This window comes from Gymnoscopelus braueri (assembly GCF_963280865.1).
Source record: "Gymnoscopelus braueri genome assembly, chromosome: 18".
NCBI classification, from domain to species: Eukaryota; Metazoa; Chordata; class Actinopteri; order Myctophiformes; family Myctophidae; genus Gymnoscopelus; species Gymnoscopelus braueri.
Window position 1 is genome coordinate 18,237,004 of NC_137618.1, and position 22,042 is coordinate 18,259,045.

General features: G+C 39.3%; 1 protein-coding gene and 1 long non-coding RNA gene across 3 annotated transcripts in view; both read left to right on the plus strand.

The window, feature by feature from the left end:
• Positions 1-2,068: 2,068 nt before the first annotated feature.
• Positions 2,069-14,478, plus strand: LOC308106282 (heat shock 70 kDa protein 12A-like; the record flags this gene model as incomplete). Its single annotated transcript, XM_080457333.1, has 8 exons — positions 2,069-2,248; positions 2,380-2,554; positions 2,766-2,860; positions 8,075-8,299; positions 8,434-8,605; positions 9,157-9,837; positions 11,501-11,596; positions 14,417-14,478. The coding sequence occupies 8 exons, from the start codon at positions 2,069-2,071 to the stop codon at positions 14,476-14,478; spliced, it is 1,686 nt and encodes a 561-aa protein (XP_080313459.1).
• Positions 14,479-21,232: 6,754 nt separating this feature from the next.
• Positions 21,233-22,042, plus strand: part of LOC308106074 — a 9,166-nt gene continuing 8,356 nt past the window's right edge. For both annotated transcript variants that reach the window (XR_013934961.1, XR_013934962.1), the window contains exon 1: positions 21,233-21,308. This is a non-coding gene — a long non-coding RNA (uncharacterized lncRNA). The remainder of the gene's footprint in view (positions 21,309-22,042) is intronic.

Sequence of the window (22,042 nt, forward strand, 5' to 3'; positions counted from 1 at the left end):
TCTTTGCGCACGCACCACAGGCTGAATAGTCTCTCGTCTGCAGTAAAAAAAAAAAAAAACTCTTTCGCTCATCCGCTGCGCCCTCTACAGATCCGGTCAATGGAACTTTTCAATTGACATGAAATGGGGAGAGAGAGATGGGGAGTGACACGCAGCAAAGGCCATGGGGATCGGGACTCGAACCTGCGACGCACTGTCAGGCTACATTGTAGCCTAGGTGCCTGGACCGCTATGCCAGCGGTCCGGGCATTTATTTTACCAAACGTAACATTCATCCCTGTGGCAAGTTTGGATATCTGCACCAAACTTGCCACAAACAATGTTCAGGGATCTGCCATTAGAATAGCCACATCAGGGGCCACATGTGGACCCCAAGGGCCCCCGGGGGCCACAGACACACCATTGCTCCAATCTGCTCCAAAAAAAACATTAAAATGTACACATATAAAACACTGCTGTAGTGAGCAGTGTTATACACTTCAAATGGCCATAACTCAGTGACCATTGCTCTGATCAGAGCAATATAGGGCTGTATTTGAAAATCTAGTACTGTACAACAGAACTACAGATGGTTATTAGCAGATAGTCCAGGCAAACTAGCCTGTGAGTCTGCCCTCACCAGCATGTTGCACAGATTGGGGGGCCTTGTGCACCACAGTTGTGGTTGCACAAGTGTTGCCAGATCAGAAGTAGTTCAAAGTAAGCACTTCCTTGATGAGACCTACTATTCAATCTGTGCTTGGTAACAGTCAGATTGTTTTCCCAAGAACCATCTTGCAGCCTGCAGGCCCCCTTCAAAAGGTACATTATTGTATAATGATTCAATGTCCATAGTTATTAAAAACTGTGTCCTCAATCTGTTCAATTGCCTTCAATTGCCTTGATTGATGATTTTAATGAACTCCATAGAGTAGGTAATGTAACTAATGGCTGTAAAAAAAAAGAAAATCTACCAAGGCTGAAATGTTTTCTGTTAAATAGCTGGAATAATTGGTCTCCCTGGAGGAGTGTCAGTTAATTGTTTGTGCACCTCAGGGAGGTGTAGAAAACTGGAGTAAAGGGGAAGTCCACCTTCATAAAAGCAGGTTTACATTTTGTGATCATCCCTTGTTCTAATAGATTGTTCATCAGTTGTGGATATGCCTTTTTGTCTGTATAATATGGTTATGATCAATTTAGTTTCTATAAAAAAAGATCACAGACTTGTCCTCTTGAAGAGACTTTAATTCATCACACTGATGTCAGATTATTAGTCACTTTATATTTAAATTAATCAAATTTGTGGCTCGAGTCCAAGTCGAGTCTAAAGTCTCGAGTACATAGTGATAAAAGGAGTTAATTATTACCATATTTCTTCTTCTTCTTCTTCTTCTTCTTTGCGACCAACAAGATTCCAAGATTTTTACCAGGCAGTAGCCTACACCATCACCTGCACCAATGAATTGTACCGGTTGCAACAAATACCAAGGGGTGGGGTTTAGTGTCATACTACAAGGTGCTCATGCTATAAAAACTGGGATACAGTATTTGGTGTGTTCAGTTCAGTTGTGTTGGCTTGAACTAGCTTTATTCTGGTTTCTAATATGGGTGATGCATTTATAATAGCAATAGACTTTGGTACTGCCTACAGTGGGTACGCCATTCTTATCAGCGGCAAAGGATCTAACAAAGATCCCATTCTTCCACAATGGGGAAGAGAAGAGGGACTGAACAGCTCAAAGACACCTACATGTGTTCTATTTGATGAAAATGAGCAATTCCTAAAGTTTGGTTATGATGCTAAAAGGGAATACACTAGAAAAGGAAATGAAGATGCAAAGAAAACACTTCTCTTTGAAAACTTTAAGATGGAACTCTATGATAAAGTAAGTTATCGTAGTGATTAAAGTAAGATAATGTAAGTTAAAGTAAGTTAAAATTGTTCTACAAATGTTATGTATATATATATAATTATATATATATATAATGAATGAATATGTTATTCATTTATTTATTAACAACATACATTTTATATTTTCAACAGAAAGTCAATGAGGAGTTAATGATTACCGCCGTAAATGGCAAAAAAATGAGAGCCCTGAAAGTCTTCACAGAAAGTCTACGCTACCTGAAGGACCATGCACTGAGCACCATTGCTGACAACACAAGAGGACGAACCTTCACTGCGTCTGACTTCACCTGGGTTCTGACTGTTCCTGCTATTTGGGATGATTCTGCAAAACAGTTCATGAGAAAAGCAGCAGCTGAGGTAATTCCATGTTGTTATTACTATGATGACATTATCAAAATTATCTACAGCATATTTTGTACACATGTAAATGTGTGAAATTAAATAATGTTATTTCTTTCTTTCTTTGTTACTTTTTTTTGTTTTTTCAGGCTGGCATTGTGCGAGATAGTCAATCAGACAAGTTGGTCATCGCATTGGAGCCAGAGGTAGCCTCAATCTGGTGTAAGCAGCTTCCCTCTGATGGTTTTATTGATGAGAACTCAGGACTCAGGACTACCCTACAACAACATCTTGGAACACAATACATTGTTGCTGATTGTGGAGGTATGTTGTGCTGTGATATGTATGCAGACTTATTCAATAATCCATAAATACACACATACACACACACACACACACACACACACACGCACGCACGCACGCACGCACGCACGCACGCACGCACACACACACACTAAATATTTCCTCTGTTTTCCACTCTTTGTATATGTATAAAATGCTATTTAAAGCCTAACATTGTTGTCTTATACTGTAGGTGGTACCATTGACATCACGGTACATGAAGTATGTAATGGAGGAGTCCTGAAAGAGCTGCATAAGGCCTCCGGTAATGATATGGGAGGGGAGCAGGTTACTAAAAACTTTAAAATTTGCCTGAAAGAAATATTCTCTGATGATATCTGGAATGAGTATGAAAGAAAGTTTCCCAGTGAGCTTCAAAAGTTGATTTATAACTTCTTGGTTCTTAAATGTGTGGATGATGATGATGATGTAGACATCTCCTGCCCTTTAAACTTAGCCACATTAGCTCAGGAAAAGCAACCAATGAAGAATTACTTCAAGAATGTGCAAGGTGTATCTTGGGAGGATGCGTCGATCAAAATCTCAAGAGCAAAGATGAGATCTTTCTTTGATAAAAGTCTGAACGACATCACTAAAAGTCTCAAAGAAATCTTGAAAAAGAATCTCAGCATTGAGTACCTTGTGTTAGTGGGGGGTTATGCCTCAAGTAAGATTCTGCGCACACACATTACCAAGCAGTTTGGTGCTCAGTGCAAAGTACTGTGCCCTGCATTGCCCCAGCAGGCAATTTTGAGGGGAGCTGTCATGTTTGGAAGAAATCTTGGGTTAGTGGCATCACCAAAAAGTGCCTTTACTTTTTTTGCCTTGAACTATAGACAGAAATTGATAATTGACAGCTATGCAATGCTTCGCAGCAATTCAAAATGATTAAATCTTTAGTTTGAATGAGAAAATACAACAACCTAAACCACATTATTCATGGTAGGTTAAACTCATTTTTATTTTCTACACAAAAACAATCTACTATCTCAAGCACTTTTCTTGATGCCTCCAGACGGGTTTCACTCCAATAACTGGTAAAGGCAGACCTACAGTACTGGGAAGTGGTGAATTTGATTCTCCTACTGCTGCTGTGCTGAAGATTTTAGTGTCCTTGGACACAATAATGCTGTAGTTCTCAAACTTTTTTCCATGTCAAGGACATATGGATAATAGGCAGTACAGATTGCGGAGGTGTTGCGTCTGCCGCTGCCATTACTGCCAATTGTCCCTTAGTTTTAAGTTGTGGTTTTGTTTTGTTTTTGATTTATTGTATTTCATGTCTGGCTGCTTCCCACATGAGTGGTCAGCTTATGATCACTGTGTAGCCTAGTGTAAAACAACGGGTTCACTGTATTACCCAGGGTCCCTACTGTGATCAGTATATTGTGCCCTGCTGTATTTTATTATTAATACATTCTATCTATTGCTCTTCTAACCAATTTTGTAATAAAGATCAGTACAATTGTACTATGATTTTACTATGAGTTTGTCCTTCATTTGACAGCCTGACTGGGGAAACCTTATTGTGTTTATTGAGTTCCCTTTAACTCAGCCAATTAAAGGGTGGCATAGTCTAACATTCACTGTGTTACATTATGCATGTAATATACAACACGAAAATACAAGACGCACAAACAATTGGAATGACCGAATGTAAGTATGACGTCAAAGTGATAAATACATCTAACTACAGTACCATGTTGCCACTTCAAGTTCTAACATTTTAGTCATTGACTCTTGATTGTTTTAGAGAACTCATGCAGGGGGGGGGGGGGGCAGAGCAGAATTGGAATTGGAATACTGAAGCTAATAAATAGGTTCCCTTTCCTGATTGGATTAAATTGTTGACCCACCTGTAGGAAACAGTTGTCTTTTACCCTTTTCTTTACTTCAGTCGCCTGGGGACACGTGCGCAACACTGACACCCTGTGGCTATTAATGGATATTAGATGGCCCTTGGAACCACTGACAATATAGTAAAGTATGTGCTTGAATCTTTATAATAATTATTTTGATGAATTCCTGGGATCCAAATTGTATGGAAAATGTGTTAAATATTCACTTAAACGTTTAACCAAACCATGTTCAAGAGAAAGATATCTCAAAGTAGATACAATGTACAAAATGCTTCATTTTTACTGTGGACTTGAATGCAGATAAGCAGTTCCAAAGTCAGTTAACACAACACTTACTGAATGAAAGCAAAAGAACTTCAACTTCCACTTGAAATGTAAGTTTACATTCTCATCATGTGTATAGGCCTACAATAGTGGGTGAAATTATTTTCCATACCAGCACCAAAATAATGCAGTTACAAAATATAAGTAAATAAGTAAGTATCTGACTTACTAAACATAATCTTAAGAATAGAGAAAGTAACAAAGGAAAAGTTAGATAACAGGATATCAATATCAAATACACATAAGGTACTCGCTCAAAAAGAAATAAAAAGGCAGAATCAGACTCTTATACAAGTAAGAATTTTAAACATCACTTATCAGCAGATATAAAACATGTGATAGTGGCAGTGCAACAGTAATGGAGTTTATTCATAGTCATTTACTTGATAATGCATGTGACGGCCTGTGTTGATAAGACTGACAGGGCAACAGGGCTCAGCACTTATTCAGCAGCACATATAACATAGTAAACACATTTAACACAACATGTATGTTTTAGAGACACCATCAAGATTTATCACTACTAATAATGAATTCATCCCATTCATTTAGTGACCCTCATTTAAAACCAGACATTTTTTAATTCATGGCTTGACTGGCTCAATCTCCATGCTGGAAGTAAGCTTATAATAGCAGGTGGGAAGACATTCCAAGCGTCAGGTCCAGGAGGCTGAAGTGGAGGACTGTTTAAACTATCAAACACCCCAACCAGTAGCATTCAGCAGCCAGATTTATGAATGTCATTGCTACCTCTGTAGGGACCCTGTCTTGGTATTTCAGGAAAGGAACCTGTATGAGACAATATGGACAAATGGAACTGATCATTCATTGTATTAAATCATTTAATACATTCATTCAGTGATCCTTAAAACAACCCATCCTGAAGGGCCCAACACACTAACCTGACACCAGATAAATGTATGGTGCCTGTGTAATGTGCGGTGTGGAGAGAGTTGCAGCAGCAACATTTTCAAACCTTTCAACCGACTGATCTCCCGACTTCATTCGACTTACAGTCTGTGTAAGGCAAGCATTTTAACTACATTTTAAATATTGTCGGGTGGAAACCTTTCTTTTTCAAATTATTTTTTAAACTCTTAAAATAGTGAAAATAGCAGATCTAGAAGTTCACAACGTGTCACATCTTGTGATTTTGTAGATCAGCTATTTTCACTCATGTTGTGTCACATTCTTGTATGATGAAGTAAGGCATGAATCTAAGAAAAAAAAACATGTGAATAATTGAGATAACTGTCTTCCCGACAGCGATGATATCCAACTTACTGTGTACTGTGTGTTTCCAAGACATTTAATTCACATTGATCACCTTGCTGCAAATTGTCACCTACATCTCTGAAAGTGCCATTGGAGGAAACAGAGAAAAATACTTTTCAAAGGGAAGTGGGTATTAAAATTGTAACACATGTAACACCGATCTGCACCAAACTTGGCACAAACATTGTTCAGCAGTCTTTCATGACAATAGTCACGCCAGGGGCCACGTGTAGCACCCAGGGGCCATGTTAGGGGCTCCCAGGGGTCTGCATGGATCATTTCTATTCTAAAAGTCCTGAGAAATCCTAGTTGCGGATATATGTTTTATTGGCATCAATCCAAAATGTCTGCCAATTATTGTCAAAGTCCAATTTTCATTCATCTGAGGTTTAAGTCAAACTTCTGAGGTGAGGAACTTATATATACTTAGATAAAATATATATATGATACAAAATAAAAATAAAAATATTTATTTTTGGGCCTTTCATGCCTTTATTATTGATAGGACAGTAGGCTGACAGGAAATGGGGAGAGAGAGATTTGGAGTGACATGCAGCAAACGTCGGGATCGGGACTTCCTTTAGAGAAAGAGAAGGCGAAAGTCACCATCGACATGGTAAATGTATGTGTTCGTATCACAGACATGGTAAATTGAATGTGTTTGTTTTGGGAATTCATGAACCGGTGAAATTGATGTAATAAGGCCTCACTAAAGATCACTTCTTGTTCAAAGAACCCCACATACAGCGAGGCAAAACTCAGGGACATCCTCGACCCCATGGCCACTCCTGAGATCTGCAGGTAGAAAGTGTTGCCTGATCAGAAGTAGTTCAAAGTAAGCACTTCCTTGATCAGGAGGGGCGAAATCTGCAGAGACCTATTCAATCTGTGCTGGGTAACAGTCAGATTGTAACTGATGGCTGTAATAAATAAAACAAATCTACAAATGCTAAAATGTTTTCTGTTAAATAGTCAATTGCTGAAATAATTGGTCTCCCTGGAGGAGTGTCAGTTAATTGTTTGTGCACCTCAGGGAGCGTGTAGAAAACTAGAGTAAAGGGCAAGTCCACCTTCATAAAAGCAGGTTCAGATTTTGTGATCATCCCTTGTTCATCAGTTGTGGACTTTTTTTTTCTGTATTCGTGTTATTATCCAATTTTTGATAAAAAGAAGTTGTATTAGCAAGTTGTCTCTGTACTGTATCTCTCGATCATAGGCCTCTCTGTTCAACACAACAACAACAACAAGTGCCTTTGTCAGCACTCTGGGTGACCACAGACTATAGTCCTCTTGAGGAGTTTTTAATTCATCACACTGATGTCATATTATTAGTCACTTTATATTTAAATTCATCAAATTTGTGACTCGAGTACAAGTCAAGTCTAAAGTCTCGATGTACATAGTGATAAAAGGAGTTAAATATTACCATATTTCTTCTTATTTGTATTCTTCTTCTTTGTGACCAAGAATCTTACGATGCAGTAGCCTACACCTCCATCAACTGACCAATGAATTGTACCGGTTGCAACAAATACCAAGGGGTGGGGCTTAGTGACATACTACAAGAACTATAAAAACTGGGATACAGTATTTGGTGTGTTCATTTCAGTTGTGTTGGCTTGGACTAGATTTATTCTGGTTTCTAATATGGGTGATGCATTTATAATAGCAATAGACTTTGGTACTGCCTACAGTGGGTACGCCTTTAGTATTGGCGGTAAAGGATCTAACAAAGATCCCATTCTTCCACAATGGGGAAGAGAAGAGGGAATGACCTCCTCAAAGACGCCTACATGTGTTCTATTTGATGAAAATGAGAAATTCCTCAAGTTTGGTTATGATGCTAAAAGGGAATACACTAGAAAGGGAAATGAAGATGCAAAGAAAACACTTCTCTTTGAAAACTTCAAGATGGAACTCTACGATAAAGTAAGTATGATATTTCTTAATTAGGATAGAAAATTGTTCTACAAATTGTATGTATATATATATATAATCTTTATTCATTTATTTATTAACAACATACATTTTACATTTTCAACAGAGAGTCAATGAAGAGTTTATGGTTACCGCCGTAAATGGCAAAAAAATGAGAGCCCTGAAAGTCTTCACAGAAAGTCTACGCTACCTGAAGGACCATGCACTGAGCACCATTGCTGACAACACAAGAGGACGAGCCTTCATTGCATCTGACTTCACCTGGGTTCTGACTGTTCCTGCTATTTGGGATGATTCTGCAAAACAGTTCATGAGAAAAGCAGCAGCTGAGGTAATTCTATGTTGTTGTTACTATGATGACATTATCAAAATTATCTACAGCATATTTTGTACACATGTATATGTGTGAATTTAAAGAATGTTATTTTTTTCTTTCTTTCTTTGTTACTTTTTTTGTTTTTTCAGGCTGGCATTGTGCGAGATAGTCAATCAGACAAGTTGGTCATCGCATTGGAGCCAGAGGCAGCCTCAATCTGGTGTAAGCAGCTTCCCTTTGATGGTTTTATTGATGAGAACTCAGGACATGCTACCCTACAACAACATCTCGGAACACAATACATTGTTGCTGATTGTGGAGGTATGTTGTGCTGTGATATTTATGCAGACTTATTCAATGATCCAATGAATAATTACAATGATTCAATGATATGATGTATGTATGTATGTAATTATTTGTACATGCTCTTTTTTTATTGGATCTTGTTTATTTGATACACGTATTTGTTTTAGCTCTTGCTCATTTGATTTTCCTATTTGTCTTATCTGTTTAAGAAAGTAGGTAGCTGATATATTGCACTTTTACCTTAGCGCTAGGTATACTCTTAGTTGCTTGTTGTAGAAGAGGATGCACTTATGACTTCTGGTGATTAGTAGTTTTCTTGCCTAGCTATGTTGAATGCACTAATTGTAAGTCGCTTTGGATAAAAGCGTCTGCTAAATGACTGTAATGTAATGTATGTATGTATGCATGTATGTATATATATATATATATATATATATATATATATATATATATATATATATATATATATATATATATATATATATATATATATATATATATATATTTTTTTTTTAATATGTATGAAATGCTCTCATGTTTTAAAGCCTAACCTCGTTGTCTTACAGGTGGTACCATTGACATCACGGTACATGAAGTATTGGATGGAGGAGTCCTGAAAGAGCTGTATAAGGCCTCTGGTAATGATATGGGAGGGGAGCAGGTTACTAAAAACTTTAAAAGTTGCCTGAAAGAAATATTTTCTGATGATCTCTGGAATGAGTATGAAAAAAAGTTTCCAAGTGAGCTTCAAAAGTTGATGTATAACTTCTTGGTTCTTAAATGTGTGGATGATGATGTAGAAATCTCCTGCCCTTTAAACTTAGCAACATTAGCTCTGGAAAAGCAACCAATGGAGAATTACTTCAAGAATGTGCAAGGTGTATCTTGGGAGGATGGGTCGATCAAAATCTCAAGAGCAAGGTTGAGATCTTTCTTTGATAAAAGTCTGAGTGGCATCACTAAAAGTCTCAAAGAAATCTTGAAAAAGGTTCTCAGCATTGAGTATCTTGTCTTAGTGGGGGGTTATGCCTCAAGTAAAATTCTGCGCACACACATTACCAAGCAGTTTGGTGCTCAGTGCAAAGTACTGTGTCCTGCGTTGCCCCAGCAGGCAATTTTGAGGGGCGCTGTCATGTTTGGAAGAAACCTTGCGTTAGTGGCATCACGAAAAAGTACCTATACTTATGGCATTTCTGCCTCTACAGAGTTTGATGAGTCGAAGCATAAGGCTGATAAGAAGTTCTCAAGTGAGAGGGGTGACCGCTGTTGTGATACTTTCTTAACACTGGTGACAAAAGATGAAGATGTGGCTTGGGATGAAACCAGAGACCACATCTTAGTACCAAGGCATAGAGACACGACAGGAGTATCTTTCAGGTTTTATCGTACAACAAGGAAAAATCCTCAATATATAGATGAGTGGGGAATAGAACAACTGAACTCTTTTGAAGTTGAGATGCCAGATACTACACGTGGGCTGGATCGTGAAATCCAGTTTCAAATAAAATTTGGCTTTACAGAAATAACAGCCACAGCCACTGATGTGGATTCCAAGTCAACAAACTCAGTCAAAATTGACTTTATGTGCCAGTAGGATCCTAGAATAAGACTAACTATTTACATCATAACAACTTGAAGGCCTAAGTTATGTAATAGTTAAGAGATTAATACTGTAGCAGGTTGGCCACATACACGTATTAACCACTGTATAAGGGTAAGGGGAAATTGTGATTTTTGCTAACTCTAATCTGATAAAGCAGGGGTTCTCAAACGTTGTTATACCAGGACCCAATTTTTTTAGCCATTTTTTGATTTATGGTGCAATTTCAAATTGCAAGGAAGTGTCTTTAGAAATAAAGCATGCAATGGTCGCCTTGATTAGGAATATTAGAAATTAGACTTCCATGTAGTTTAAAAGCTATGGAAAAGTGTTTCTATACACATTTGTAAATGGAAGCATACAGTATAGCCTATATCAGAACTGTAATGTAAAATATATAAAAACTAAGAAAATGCATTCACTGGATATATGTTTTCTATTTTTAGAAACAGACTTAAGTTATCCCACTTGGGGTCCCGAACCATATATAACCTGTGGGTTGCATTTGGTTTAAGAGGAATTGTATTCAGTCATGTTAATTTGTATTTAATGAACAAGAATACAAGTCATAGACATTTGCATAATGAAGTTATTGTTTTATTAAAATGACGTATTCATCGACAATGTTGTGTATATACGTAAATGACCAAATTCCAAAGTCTGCTTCCTCTGAAGTTTTTTTTTTGTGGTTTAGAATGAATGTTTATTCTTCTTTGTACTTAAATTGACCCTAAATGACACAAATAAATAAATGTGATTTGCCGTTCAAATGAGTTTATATGTGAGTGAACTTCATTAATATACATTAATAATATGAAAACAACTAAAGTATGGTAATGTAACACCTGACAAACATTACAACCACAATCTTTGTGGATTATTTCCCTTAAACCACCACAACAATTGAAATATGAATTGTATTTCAATAATATATTCTGTGAATATTTTGGAGCCATATCATGTTCTTGAAATGGACATTTTGTGTTGGTATTATCTTCATCAACCATGATATACACATTCCCAAGATTCACTCATCATACAACTGTGGTAAATTTGTAGTATGACAAAGAAATGAGTACCAGCTCAGCAGAGTCTGACAATAGATGTGTAGTGGCACAAAATAATGGACCCGGTACCAGGGGTTCCCAAACCTTTTCAGCTCTGGACCTTCATTTGAATTCTTATAGTAATGTTTGGTGGCAGTGTGTGTGTCTATATACAGTAAACAGGCTTGCAATTTATACTTGGCCGGAGGTACTATTAGTCGGGATACACATAGGCTCTCCGCACCCTCACATTGTGCACCCTAGCAGAGAGGCGCACTCAACTGTGTCTCAACTTTGCCAGGAAGCTGATTAAGTCCAACTTCAGAAATTGGTTACCCCCCCTCAGGAAGGAGATCTCTGGTCAAGGAACGCAAACACACTGGACATTCCAATATAATAATAATAATAATAATAAAGTATTATAGCACCTTTCGAAACAAAGTTACAAAGTGCTTCACAGGAAAAAAAACATTAAAAGCAAAAAAAGACATTATGCAATACACTAGGACACAATGGGTAAAGCATTTGAGTTGAGCATTTGATTTTCAGGAGGGATTTGAACCAATAAGATCTGATTCAACTTTCTAATTAATCATGTTTAAACTGCAGTGAAGTCAGGCTTGATCATATTATTCAATAGAGTGACATCTGTGATGGCCACAGGTTCTTTTAATTTAATTGTATTCCTTGTATTATTAAAGTATCCTGATCCTCATAATAATGCATCATCAAATTAGTGGCAACCAGTCACCACCACATATCAAAGAAATGTATTCTTATATTTTTTTGTAATTTGAAAAAGTATTAATTATACAAATGTTTCTAGTTTCCTAACTTCTAATCCTTACCCCAACCAGGTATTACAAATGATGTTGCACTGTGTGAACTATAATGTTCAAAACATAACCCTCAAGAATGAAATCAAGTAATTTTGAGGTAGAAACAAGATAGAAACAAGATTTCAGTCAACAGTGCAATTACTTTTTGGCAGGTGGAAAAATTAATTGTTATAGGTTGTATTGGCATCTTAAAGATATTTCAATGGGTAAATTACACTGAGTGGGCTATAATCTATGAACTATAACCCTGTGCAGGCACTTGAGCACTGCGCCACCCGAGCGCCCTTTAAAGTTATTTCAATGGGGGCCGTAATCTTTAAAGGTTAAAATATTGCTTTCTTTATAACCCCCCAAAATGAAATCAAACCATTTTAAGCCAGAGAAAAAACCCTTTCAATTAGAAGCTTTTGACAGGGGTAAAACTGATAAAACTGTGCTGAATTTAGGTGTGTTTCTGATTGGGAACTCACATGTTTTTAACACAGGCGTTCCCAATCGTTGAGCTGTCTGCTCCATAAGCTAGACAGAACTAATAAGACTGATTTCAAGATACGTTATTATTCTTATTGTTTTCATCATAGTGAGATGAAATAGATGAAAGTTGAGTCATTGTGCTACAGCAATGAAAAATGTAAATAAACAAAAAGTCAACTACGCCGCAGCACTGAGACTGTTCTTATAAAAGTATTACATCACATTTATTTAATCACATACAATGGTAAAGTGTCTTAGACTGGAAAACTAGGTAGAATTCTTTAAACATCCCTTAACTGGTTGGACCACTTCAACCCTAAATACTTCCCCCAGGGGGCAATACCAAACCCCCTCCCTTTCTCCCACTTCAACAAATCTCTTCAGCAAAAATTGCTGATGATTGCATGAATACAGTCTAACCCATTTAGACCGGGAACCCCTACAAGTAACTGTATCTTTCAATCCAGGAACCCCTTTTGGAGTTGCTGTTGCTACAGAATGTACAGTATATACAAACATGGCTTTTTTGTAATTTTTGAATAAATATTTGAAGTTTTTCTGAAAACTTAGGTCAGGGTTTAGAAGCTGTTTTTAGAATCGGCCTCAGGTCTAAATGGGCTAGTCTAGATTGTTTATAGACATTGTACTGTGAACAGCCTGCAGGTATTGTTTGTGTTATTATGATGCTGGCTGCTTTATGGAGCAGCTAGCTATTAGGATGACTGCAATCTGGGAACCCATCGCCAACTGAAAATGAAAAACAGCGCCCTCTGCTGTTTGTTCTATGTCTGTTGGCTCTGGGGGGACGATAACGTAACACCAGAGCACAGGGAAACCGGTGTTTGTGATGCGCCTTCAGCGCATCACTTCCGGTTGGTGCGACTATGTTTTCATTCCCACTAACAATATTTCTACACGGAACACTAACACCACTTCTCCCAGAGAACATGGATCGTTTTGGTTATAAGCCCACTTGTTTCTATGATGAAAGAGTAAGTTAAAATGTGAATATATTTCCGTGGTTTTGTCTGCTCCGCGGACGCTATTGTTAAATTAGTTTCGGTTTGTTTCGAGGGGGAAAGATCGACGGACATGTGAATCCCGCCCACTACATTTGATTGGGTAAAGCGCGGCCTGCTTCCTGATCTGAAGGCACGCCCACTTGTAGCCCAGTGTGTACATGTTACGACGAGCCTTCACGACAGATTCTCACGCAGTGCAGAATCTGTTCTTGAGAGATTAGGATGACTGTGATGTGGAGAGAAGTGGGTCTATGAGAAAACTGAGCAAGGCCATGGTCCATAGAAATATATTCTCTGCTTTCACTTGGTAGTAAGAAGCTATATTTTGTAAGCTAATCTCCCTTCTACGAATCTGCATAGTATTTCAAGTATATATTCAAGTGTATATATTTATGTATTTGTATATGTTTTAATTTATACAGTGTGTGTGCGAGCAAATGTGCGTACGTGTGTGTGATTTCAAGGTATGTTGTTGTTGCAGACATGATTCCTATATCTTTTAGTTTTCATCATAGTGAGATAAAATGGATGAAAGTTGTGTCGTCATCTTGTTTTTAGTTTTCGCCCGGCTCTAGGCGGCTGCACTCGGCTGAAAAGGACCCGTATGAGAGTAGACGGTAGACGACCGACCGACCGTACACCGACCATCGCGCATGCGCGGGACTCTCAATTGTATATTAGGATATGCAAACCTCCCATTCCTGGTCAAATCATTGCACTAAACAGTGGTTGTTTCAACCACACCACAGTACAGACACTATTCTCATAAAACTATTAAATCACATTAATTTTAAATACATACAATGTAATGGTGAAGTGTCTTAGTTCTCTTGTGTTTGACACAGTTGACAACAAGATGTTGGTGGTGGAACTAGGTGGAATTATTTGTATAGCCCTTAACACATGAGCAAAAAACATTGTCTCAATGCAACATGTTGTGTGCTTGTAGATCAGCAGTTTTCGCTGAAGAGATTTGTTAGAGAGGGAAAAAAGGGGGGGGCCTGGTATTGGCCCTATAGGGTTCACCTGTGGACGAAGTATGTAGAGGTTGGTGGTTCAACCAGTTAAGGGCTGTGCAGAGAATTCCACCTAGTTTTGCAATCTGTTCACTAACATCTTGAGTGCTAAGAAGGCCAAATATATTTTTAAGGATTTTATTATTATTATTATTATTATTATTATTATTACATTTATTATTATTATTATTATTATTATTATTATTATTATTATTATTATTACCCTTACACTTATCATTATTATAAATGGGTCAAAATTATTTTGATATCAGACCATTTACTTTTTGTATTACTAAACTCCAAAATAGGAACCTTTGACTAACTTTGTGGTATAAATTTACCGTGGACTATGTCCAATATGTCCAATAGTGGCACCATCAACCAAGCAACTCAAGAGGATCTTCTTTCATGTATCTTCAGATGTCCAGCTCAACATTGTGTAGCCATGCCCTCGTCACTGGTCCTACGTCGAAGAGGCAGGCTTATGAGGGTGGTCCATATACCGATGATTTAAAACATTCGAACTGCAGTGGGCACAGCTGCACACATTTTGGAGAGCTTGTTTTGGACTGCTATCATGCTCACAGAGCCTCTCTGTGAGGAATCTTCTTGCAGCTATAATTATTCTCAAATAGCCTACCGTGATGTTGTGAAACCATAGCGTCATTGTGCCATGCCGTGTGTCTGTCTTTTTATCCACAGTAATCATATTACTGGACATTTTGACGATACGCACGAGTCACACAACATTCAGAAGTCTTCCTCGCACCAAATTCTCAAAAATCCAAAACATTGGAAATCAAAAGAGGCACCTGGCAGGCGGCTGGCAGAGTACACTTCAACATCAGCAAGTTTTCTGGAGGGTCTATAAAGCACATCCAAGCATTCCACGAAAATACAATGATTTTAAACTAACCATGGTTACAACTGATGTGCTTAAAAAAGAGTGCCCATTGCCCTACAACTAAACACGTCCACCGGCCACGACAATATCCCCTCCAGATTTCTCAGCGACGCAGCCGCCTCTACTGCTCCAATCATTGCCCACATAACAAACCCTTCCATCAGCCAGGGTCACATCCCAAATGTTTTCAAACTATCGAGAGTAACCCCTCGAGAGTAAAAAGGAAACAATTTAGACCCCGGCAACACCGCCCTGTTTCAATTCTATGTTCCATCTCGAAGGTTATAGAGTGGTTAGTATTTGATCAGGTTGATGAATATCTTGCAGAAAGAAAACTTATATACAAATTCCAATCTGGCATCAGAACATCTCATTCCACTGCCTATACTCTATTTGACCGACTACATCAAACGTGAGGTGGACTCGGGAAAATACTGCGGCATGGTCATGTTGGACCTCCAAAAGCGCATTTCACACTGTAAATCACTCTATACATACTGATTGATAAGTTGAAGGCAATCAGTTTTGATTTGAGTTTGAGTTTTGAGTGCATCCGTGAACTGGATGAAATCCTATCTGGAGGGGAGAGAAAAGGTGGTGGATGTGAACGGAACCCTGTCCTCCCCCGTCCCAGTGAGCTGCAGCGTTCCTCAAGGAAGCATACTAGGGCCTTTACTGTTCCTAATGTACGCTAACGACATGACATCAGCATGTGACTGCAATTTGTTCTTGTTCGCGGATAACTCTGCACTCCTGGTCAAAGTCCTTAGCTCTGAGCTCGGTAAAATCTGCTGACTAGGGTCTATTGGTCATTCCTCGTACCAGGTTGGGCGACCATAGCTGAATGGTTAGAGAGCCTGCTTGGGAAGCCGAAGGTCCCAGGTTCAAAGTATCCCTGAGCAGGACACTTAACTCCAACTGCTCCCCCCTCCGTGCTCCACTGTGGGCAGCACTCAACTGGGTGAAGCTGAAAACTGAAATTCCACCGCTGGACGAAAAAAAGTCAAGATCAAAAAGGTTAATTACTAAAGGTGAGACTGTATTTCCCACACTCTGGAATGCCATTCCACAGGTGTTGAGAGCTTCAGGCTCTGGACATTTTTTACAAATGACATTTTTAACAAATGACAAATGGAAAAAAAGAAAGGTTAATTACTAAAGGCGACAGAGCCTTCCTGTCTCCATCACCTTTCACAGACTCTGGAATGCCCTTCCACAGGTTTTGAGAGCTGCAGCCACAGTGGACATTTTTAAGAACCACCTAAAAACAATGCGTGTTTAAACAAGCATTTGTGGAATGTCTTACATTTTCTTTCCTCCAGGTGTGTAATATGTCTGCTGTTTTGCTTCCTGGAGTTAATTATACTGTTTGTGATTTTGTTGTTTTTAATCATTTGAAAGCTTCATGCTGTGTTTTTATTTCTGTTGTATGTGTAGCCGGTCAGAGCTGAGTCTCAGGGGCCACCGTAGGCCGGCTGCATTATCCACCTCCTCATTGTCAGTGTTGATTATTTAAATGCCATATGCCATCCACCAATATGAGCTGCTTGGTGGTAGCTGACTGTGGGTCTTGCGACCTGGGTCTGTTGCTGTGTTTTAATTTATTCTGGTGCCAGGGTGAGTAACATGTTGTATGGATGCTCTTATCATGTTCCTTATATTTATATTCTGGTATTTATAACAATCTGTTGTTGACATGCCTCACTGATTTCATGTGTTAAGTGTGACCAGATTGTATGAGAACATGCAGAGAATGCAAACACAACTTGTTGAGATATACTTAGTTTTGGCTGTATGTAATACAAATGTTTGTACTTTATTTGCCCTACCTTTGATATCACCACTGCTGCTTTGTTTAGCTTGAGTAGAGTGAGTTCTCACTTGTTTGTGTTTGAGCTATTTCTTAATGTGAATAATAACATGTTTGCCTTCCCCCAAATACAGAGTCCTGTGTAACCAGAGACCAAGGGAGCCAAGTGGTGCAACTGACCTACAAGGGGTTCCACAATAGGGCCCTATCTTGCGCAAGGGGTGTTCCCGTGGCCCAGTTGCTATCTTGCAACACCAGCCATATCCCTAAAACAGCGTGCCAGGTGCCGGCTGCACAATATATGCCTTATGCCCAGTGCTATATACACTCTCTCCCTCTCTGCCCATGGAAGAGGCAGTCTGACATTGATTGGCTTGAAATAAAATAATATTTGACACACAGAATTATCACTCACACATTGCTGGTTATAGAACTAACTTACAATTACAGCAATCGCTTGTGTTCTGGATTAATTAAACTGAATTGTCTGGTGTGGTTATAGCAAATGCAGATCAAACCACATTTTATTTGTCTATGATAAGCTTAACTGCAACTGCTGATAAAAACAACTTATTGACACAAGGAATTAATAGTCACACGTTTGTGGATGACAGTAAAATTGTAATGACAATCACATTCACAATCACTTAATTCAGTGTTGCTCTGTTAAACTCTGTATCCACGCAATGAGGTACTGACGTTTGCATCATAAGCTCTAGCCTTTGATTGCTTTTGTAACTTTTAAGTATCACCCACATTACTGATTATAGAGAATGTTAAATTATTGTAATCCGTTCTTGATTTCCTGGATTAACAAAACTGAAGTGTGTGGTTGGAGTGAATGGCATTGCGCAGCACAATTGTCTTTGAATTAACATCTTATATAAAACACATTTACACAAGGAATTGACACTCTCAAACTGCTGATTATAGGAACATTTTATTCACAGAGATTCGGTGAGAATTAGGAGTGAGGGAGACCTTTTGATGTTGTGCGACTTTGGTAGCATACTCTGGTAACACGGCCATGGCCACACCTCCAGGCGCAAATTATGGAGTCGGCATAATGTATAGCGGGTAGCGCGGCCGTAATATACCGTTTGGGGACAGCGCCAGCTGCCTTGTGCGTAATTAACGGGTAGCGGGTAGTGCCATGGGATAGCAAGATACGGCCCCAAGTCTCACTAATAATCCACAGCCCTAAAGGTTTGTTTCATTGGTGTGATTGCGTGCACCCCTTTTCACGGTGAGTCGGTGACTCTTTCATTCTTTTTGCATCCTGTGTAAGTGCGTTGTCTGTTGTGTAGTTCGAGGCTTTATGTGGGTATAGCGTGAATGGCCTATAGCTTTAGCTGTTTAGCTTGGCTCCCAAACTGACTGTATCTACTGTGGTTTAATTACTCCGGTTAAAAATACATGGTCCAACCGTTTCTAATTTGAAATGTACTGGATCATAATGACTGGATTTACCTGGTTGTGAAAGATCACTTCTTGTTCGAAGATTTAACCCCACATAGGCCTATAGCGAAACTCAGCAAAACTCAGTGACATCCTCGACTCCATGGCCACTCCTGAGATATGCAGGTAGAAAGTATTGCCAGATAAGAAGTTGTTTGAAGTAAGCACTTCCTTGATGAGACCTAGGCCTACTATTCATCTGTGCTGGTTAACAGTCCGTTTTATGGTGATGATTCACTAGGAGCCTGATATGGCTTGATTCTAGGCTTAAAATAATTGATTGATTGAATTGATTTTTGGAAATCTCTATGGGAAAAACGAATAGTTCTGGATCGGTGGAACCACAAAATGGCCGCCACTGCTATGCCCTGGCCTATAGAGACACACGGGACTACAAATTTCACGCCCACTTTTGAGACAGTGCCGCTACTCGAGGTCCGTTAGAACGATGAACTGCAGCTGCCAATGCATTCCCTATGAGAGGATATGAAAGTTAGCCTACTTTTAAAATTATCCTGCATTAACTGAAGACGATATTGATTTAAATAAAAATATGTTTCCAAATGTAAGGAGTGTCTTTGTCAACATATCTTCTTGTTTTCTTAATAGTTGATGTGTTTCACATTTAATTTGCCACTTTAACGAGTTACCCATAATGTTAACACAGCAGAGGGTAGACAGCAGACAGACAAGTTGTCGCATTTCAGTGACATCACTGTCTTTACGAGCGCCGAGCGCCAACCAGTGGCGTACCCACTGTAGAGGCAGGAGAGGCGGTCGCCTGCCCAACTAAGATCTCGCCTCCCCTAAAAAAAAAGAACCCGAAAATGTGTCATTGCGTGCTTAATGTCCTCAAAGTCACGCATCCAACAAGCTTTGAACTGAGCAGATTGGACCTTCTGTTCCAGAGATAATGACCAAAACCTATTGAAAACGGCCACTTTCGCCAGTTTTCTGGGTATTGAAAACCTCAAGGCGTGTATACGTATATACCATGCGACCACTTAAACTCTGGATCTCCGATGCTAGCGGTTTTGACATACTGATGGAGTATATTAGGCTATAGTATATTGTGGGTAGTATATCGAGATGAAAGATATGGGACATTAAAAAAGGACAAATTAAACAAATGGGACAGATTATTAGAACACAAAAAAAATCGCTACAGCCTCAGTAGTTAACCAGTGAAATGACGGTATTTTACAATGCCTCTCATAGAGATTGCATTGAGAGCTGCAGTTCATCGTTCTAACGGACCCCGAGTGTCAAAAGTGGGCGTGGATTTGTAGGCCTTCCGCTTCCGGCCGTGTGTCTCTATTGGGTCTCCCGTGTCTCCATCTCTTCAGTAAACAGGAAATAAATTGTCAACCCCGATTACACATTTCATCCAGTCAGGAGAGAGAACTCATACAGGATACAGGATACCAAAAGCTAAATTGGTGAAGTAATGGGGGGGGGGGAATAAAAATAATCAGACACAATTGGAATTGCAATACTATAAAATTGGAGCTGATGAATGGGTTCTCTTTCCTGATTAAATTCAATTGGTGACCCACCTGCATCAAACAGTTGTCCTTTACCCTTTCCTTCAGACGCCTGGGGAAACCTGCTCACTTGTGCAACACTGACACCTTGTGGCCATTATTGGATAATAGCCAGCTCCTGAACCACTAAATGACATCCATTCAACACAGCTTCTGCCTTGGCACTTTGAGTTGTTTACTATACTGCGTTAGTTTGCAGCCTGCTGTGTTGTTGAGCAATCCAGAGGGAGGGAATGCCACCCACTCCCAGGGTGACCCATCTATGGTGGACTTAGTCATTAGCGTTTGAGAACAACAAGTCCGGAATTTTAAAAGTACAAAAGTATTGGTATCAAAATATACTTAAAGTACTAAAATGTTTGAAAATAGAAGATTTAAACGGTGTTGTGATGGCCTCTGGGTTAGCCTGCCGGCCTTCTCTCTCTGTCTGTCTGTCTGTCTGTCTGTCTGTATGTGTCTCTCTCTCTCTCTCTCTCTCTCTCTCTCTCTCCCTCTCTCTCTCTCTCTCTCTCTCCCTACCTCTCTATAAATAAATGTCAGCAGCTAGACTGGGCAGGAGCTTTATTGCCTGGGCAATTGCCCGAGTTGCCCAAGTGACGCGACACTTCTGCCGACAAGGCATCTCAGTGGTACCACCCCATCCCAGCTTTTGTGGGACAGAATCTAAACAAACCCCAAACGAGCCTACAAGCCTAGTATTTGTTGCTTATTTCTTTCGCAGAATCTGGCAACACTACTCTCTGTTTGGTTCAGGCCAGACCCATAGAGGACCGAAGCGGGCCGCTATGGGCTGTAGTTACAAACATTGGAACTATACCATTGAGATAGAACGAGCATTTCCGCATTCCATTGTTACAATGGGAGTCAACGCTAGTGTTGTCACTCTCATATTAGATCACGCTGGTTCAGGCACCACCCACTGTGGAGGTGTGCTCTCTACCTCAATCAACAACTGAACTGACTTCCTCAACTAGACGATAAACCTTCTGTGTGGGAATATGTACAGTAAGTGTTATTCTAGTGAAACCTCTTTGCTTTGAACTTTTATGACAGTGTCTCTGTCTCATGAACTGACTTGTGCAGCCAAACTCTCGCAAAAGACACAGCTCCCTTTTGGAAAAGTGAGAGTAGAATTAAAGTAGCCTATAGTAGACATTGCTGGCATATCACAGCAGCCATTTTGGGCAAACAATAATGCATGCGACAACAAGGGCAGAACATCTGTGTTCTATTTTTCTGCCGATTCTGTGTAAATTTTCCGAGTCCATTTCTGAAACGTTTTGACTACAGAACTGTTTTAAAAGCATTACTGCTTTTAAAACATTATGACATCTGTTTGGAACAACAGGAAATGTGTTAAAACCAAATGACGACAAGGCCCCGGCCTGTATCTCTTTGTTTCTGCACAGTGCAGTTGCACATGGGAATTGAACTTTGGCATAAGCAGGATCGGGTTTCCCCGTGGGAGGAGGTCAAAAGGGGGGTGAGTCTAACAGAGTGGTTCACAACCTCAGCCTGATGGCCTGAAAGTCTAATACCTCCCCTGAATGAAAGGGATATCCCTTTGGTTTAGCGGTTAAGATGTTGGCTTTCCATGTGGGAGACCCGGGTTCGAATCCCGGGTGTTACATATATATATATGTATGTATGTATGTGTATATATATATATATATATATATAGATGTAGAGACAATGTAGAGCATATGTGACTAGTTGTATTTAGGCCTAGGCTACTTTAT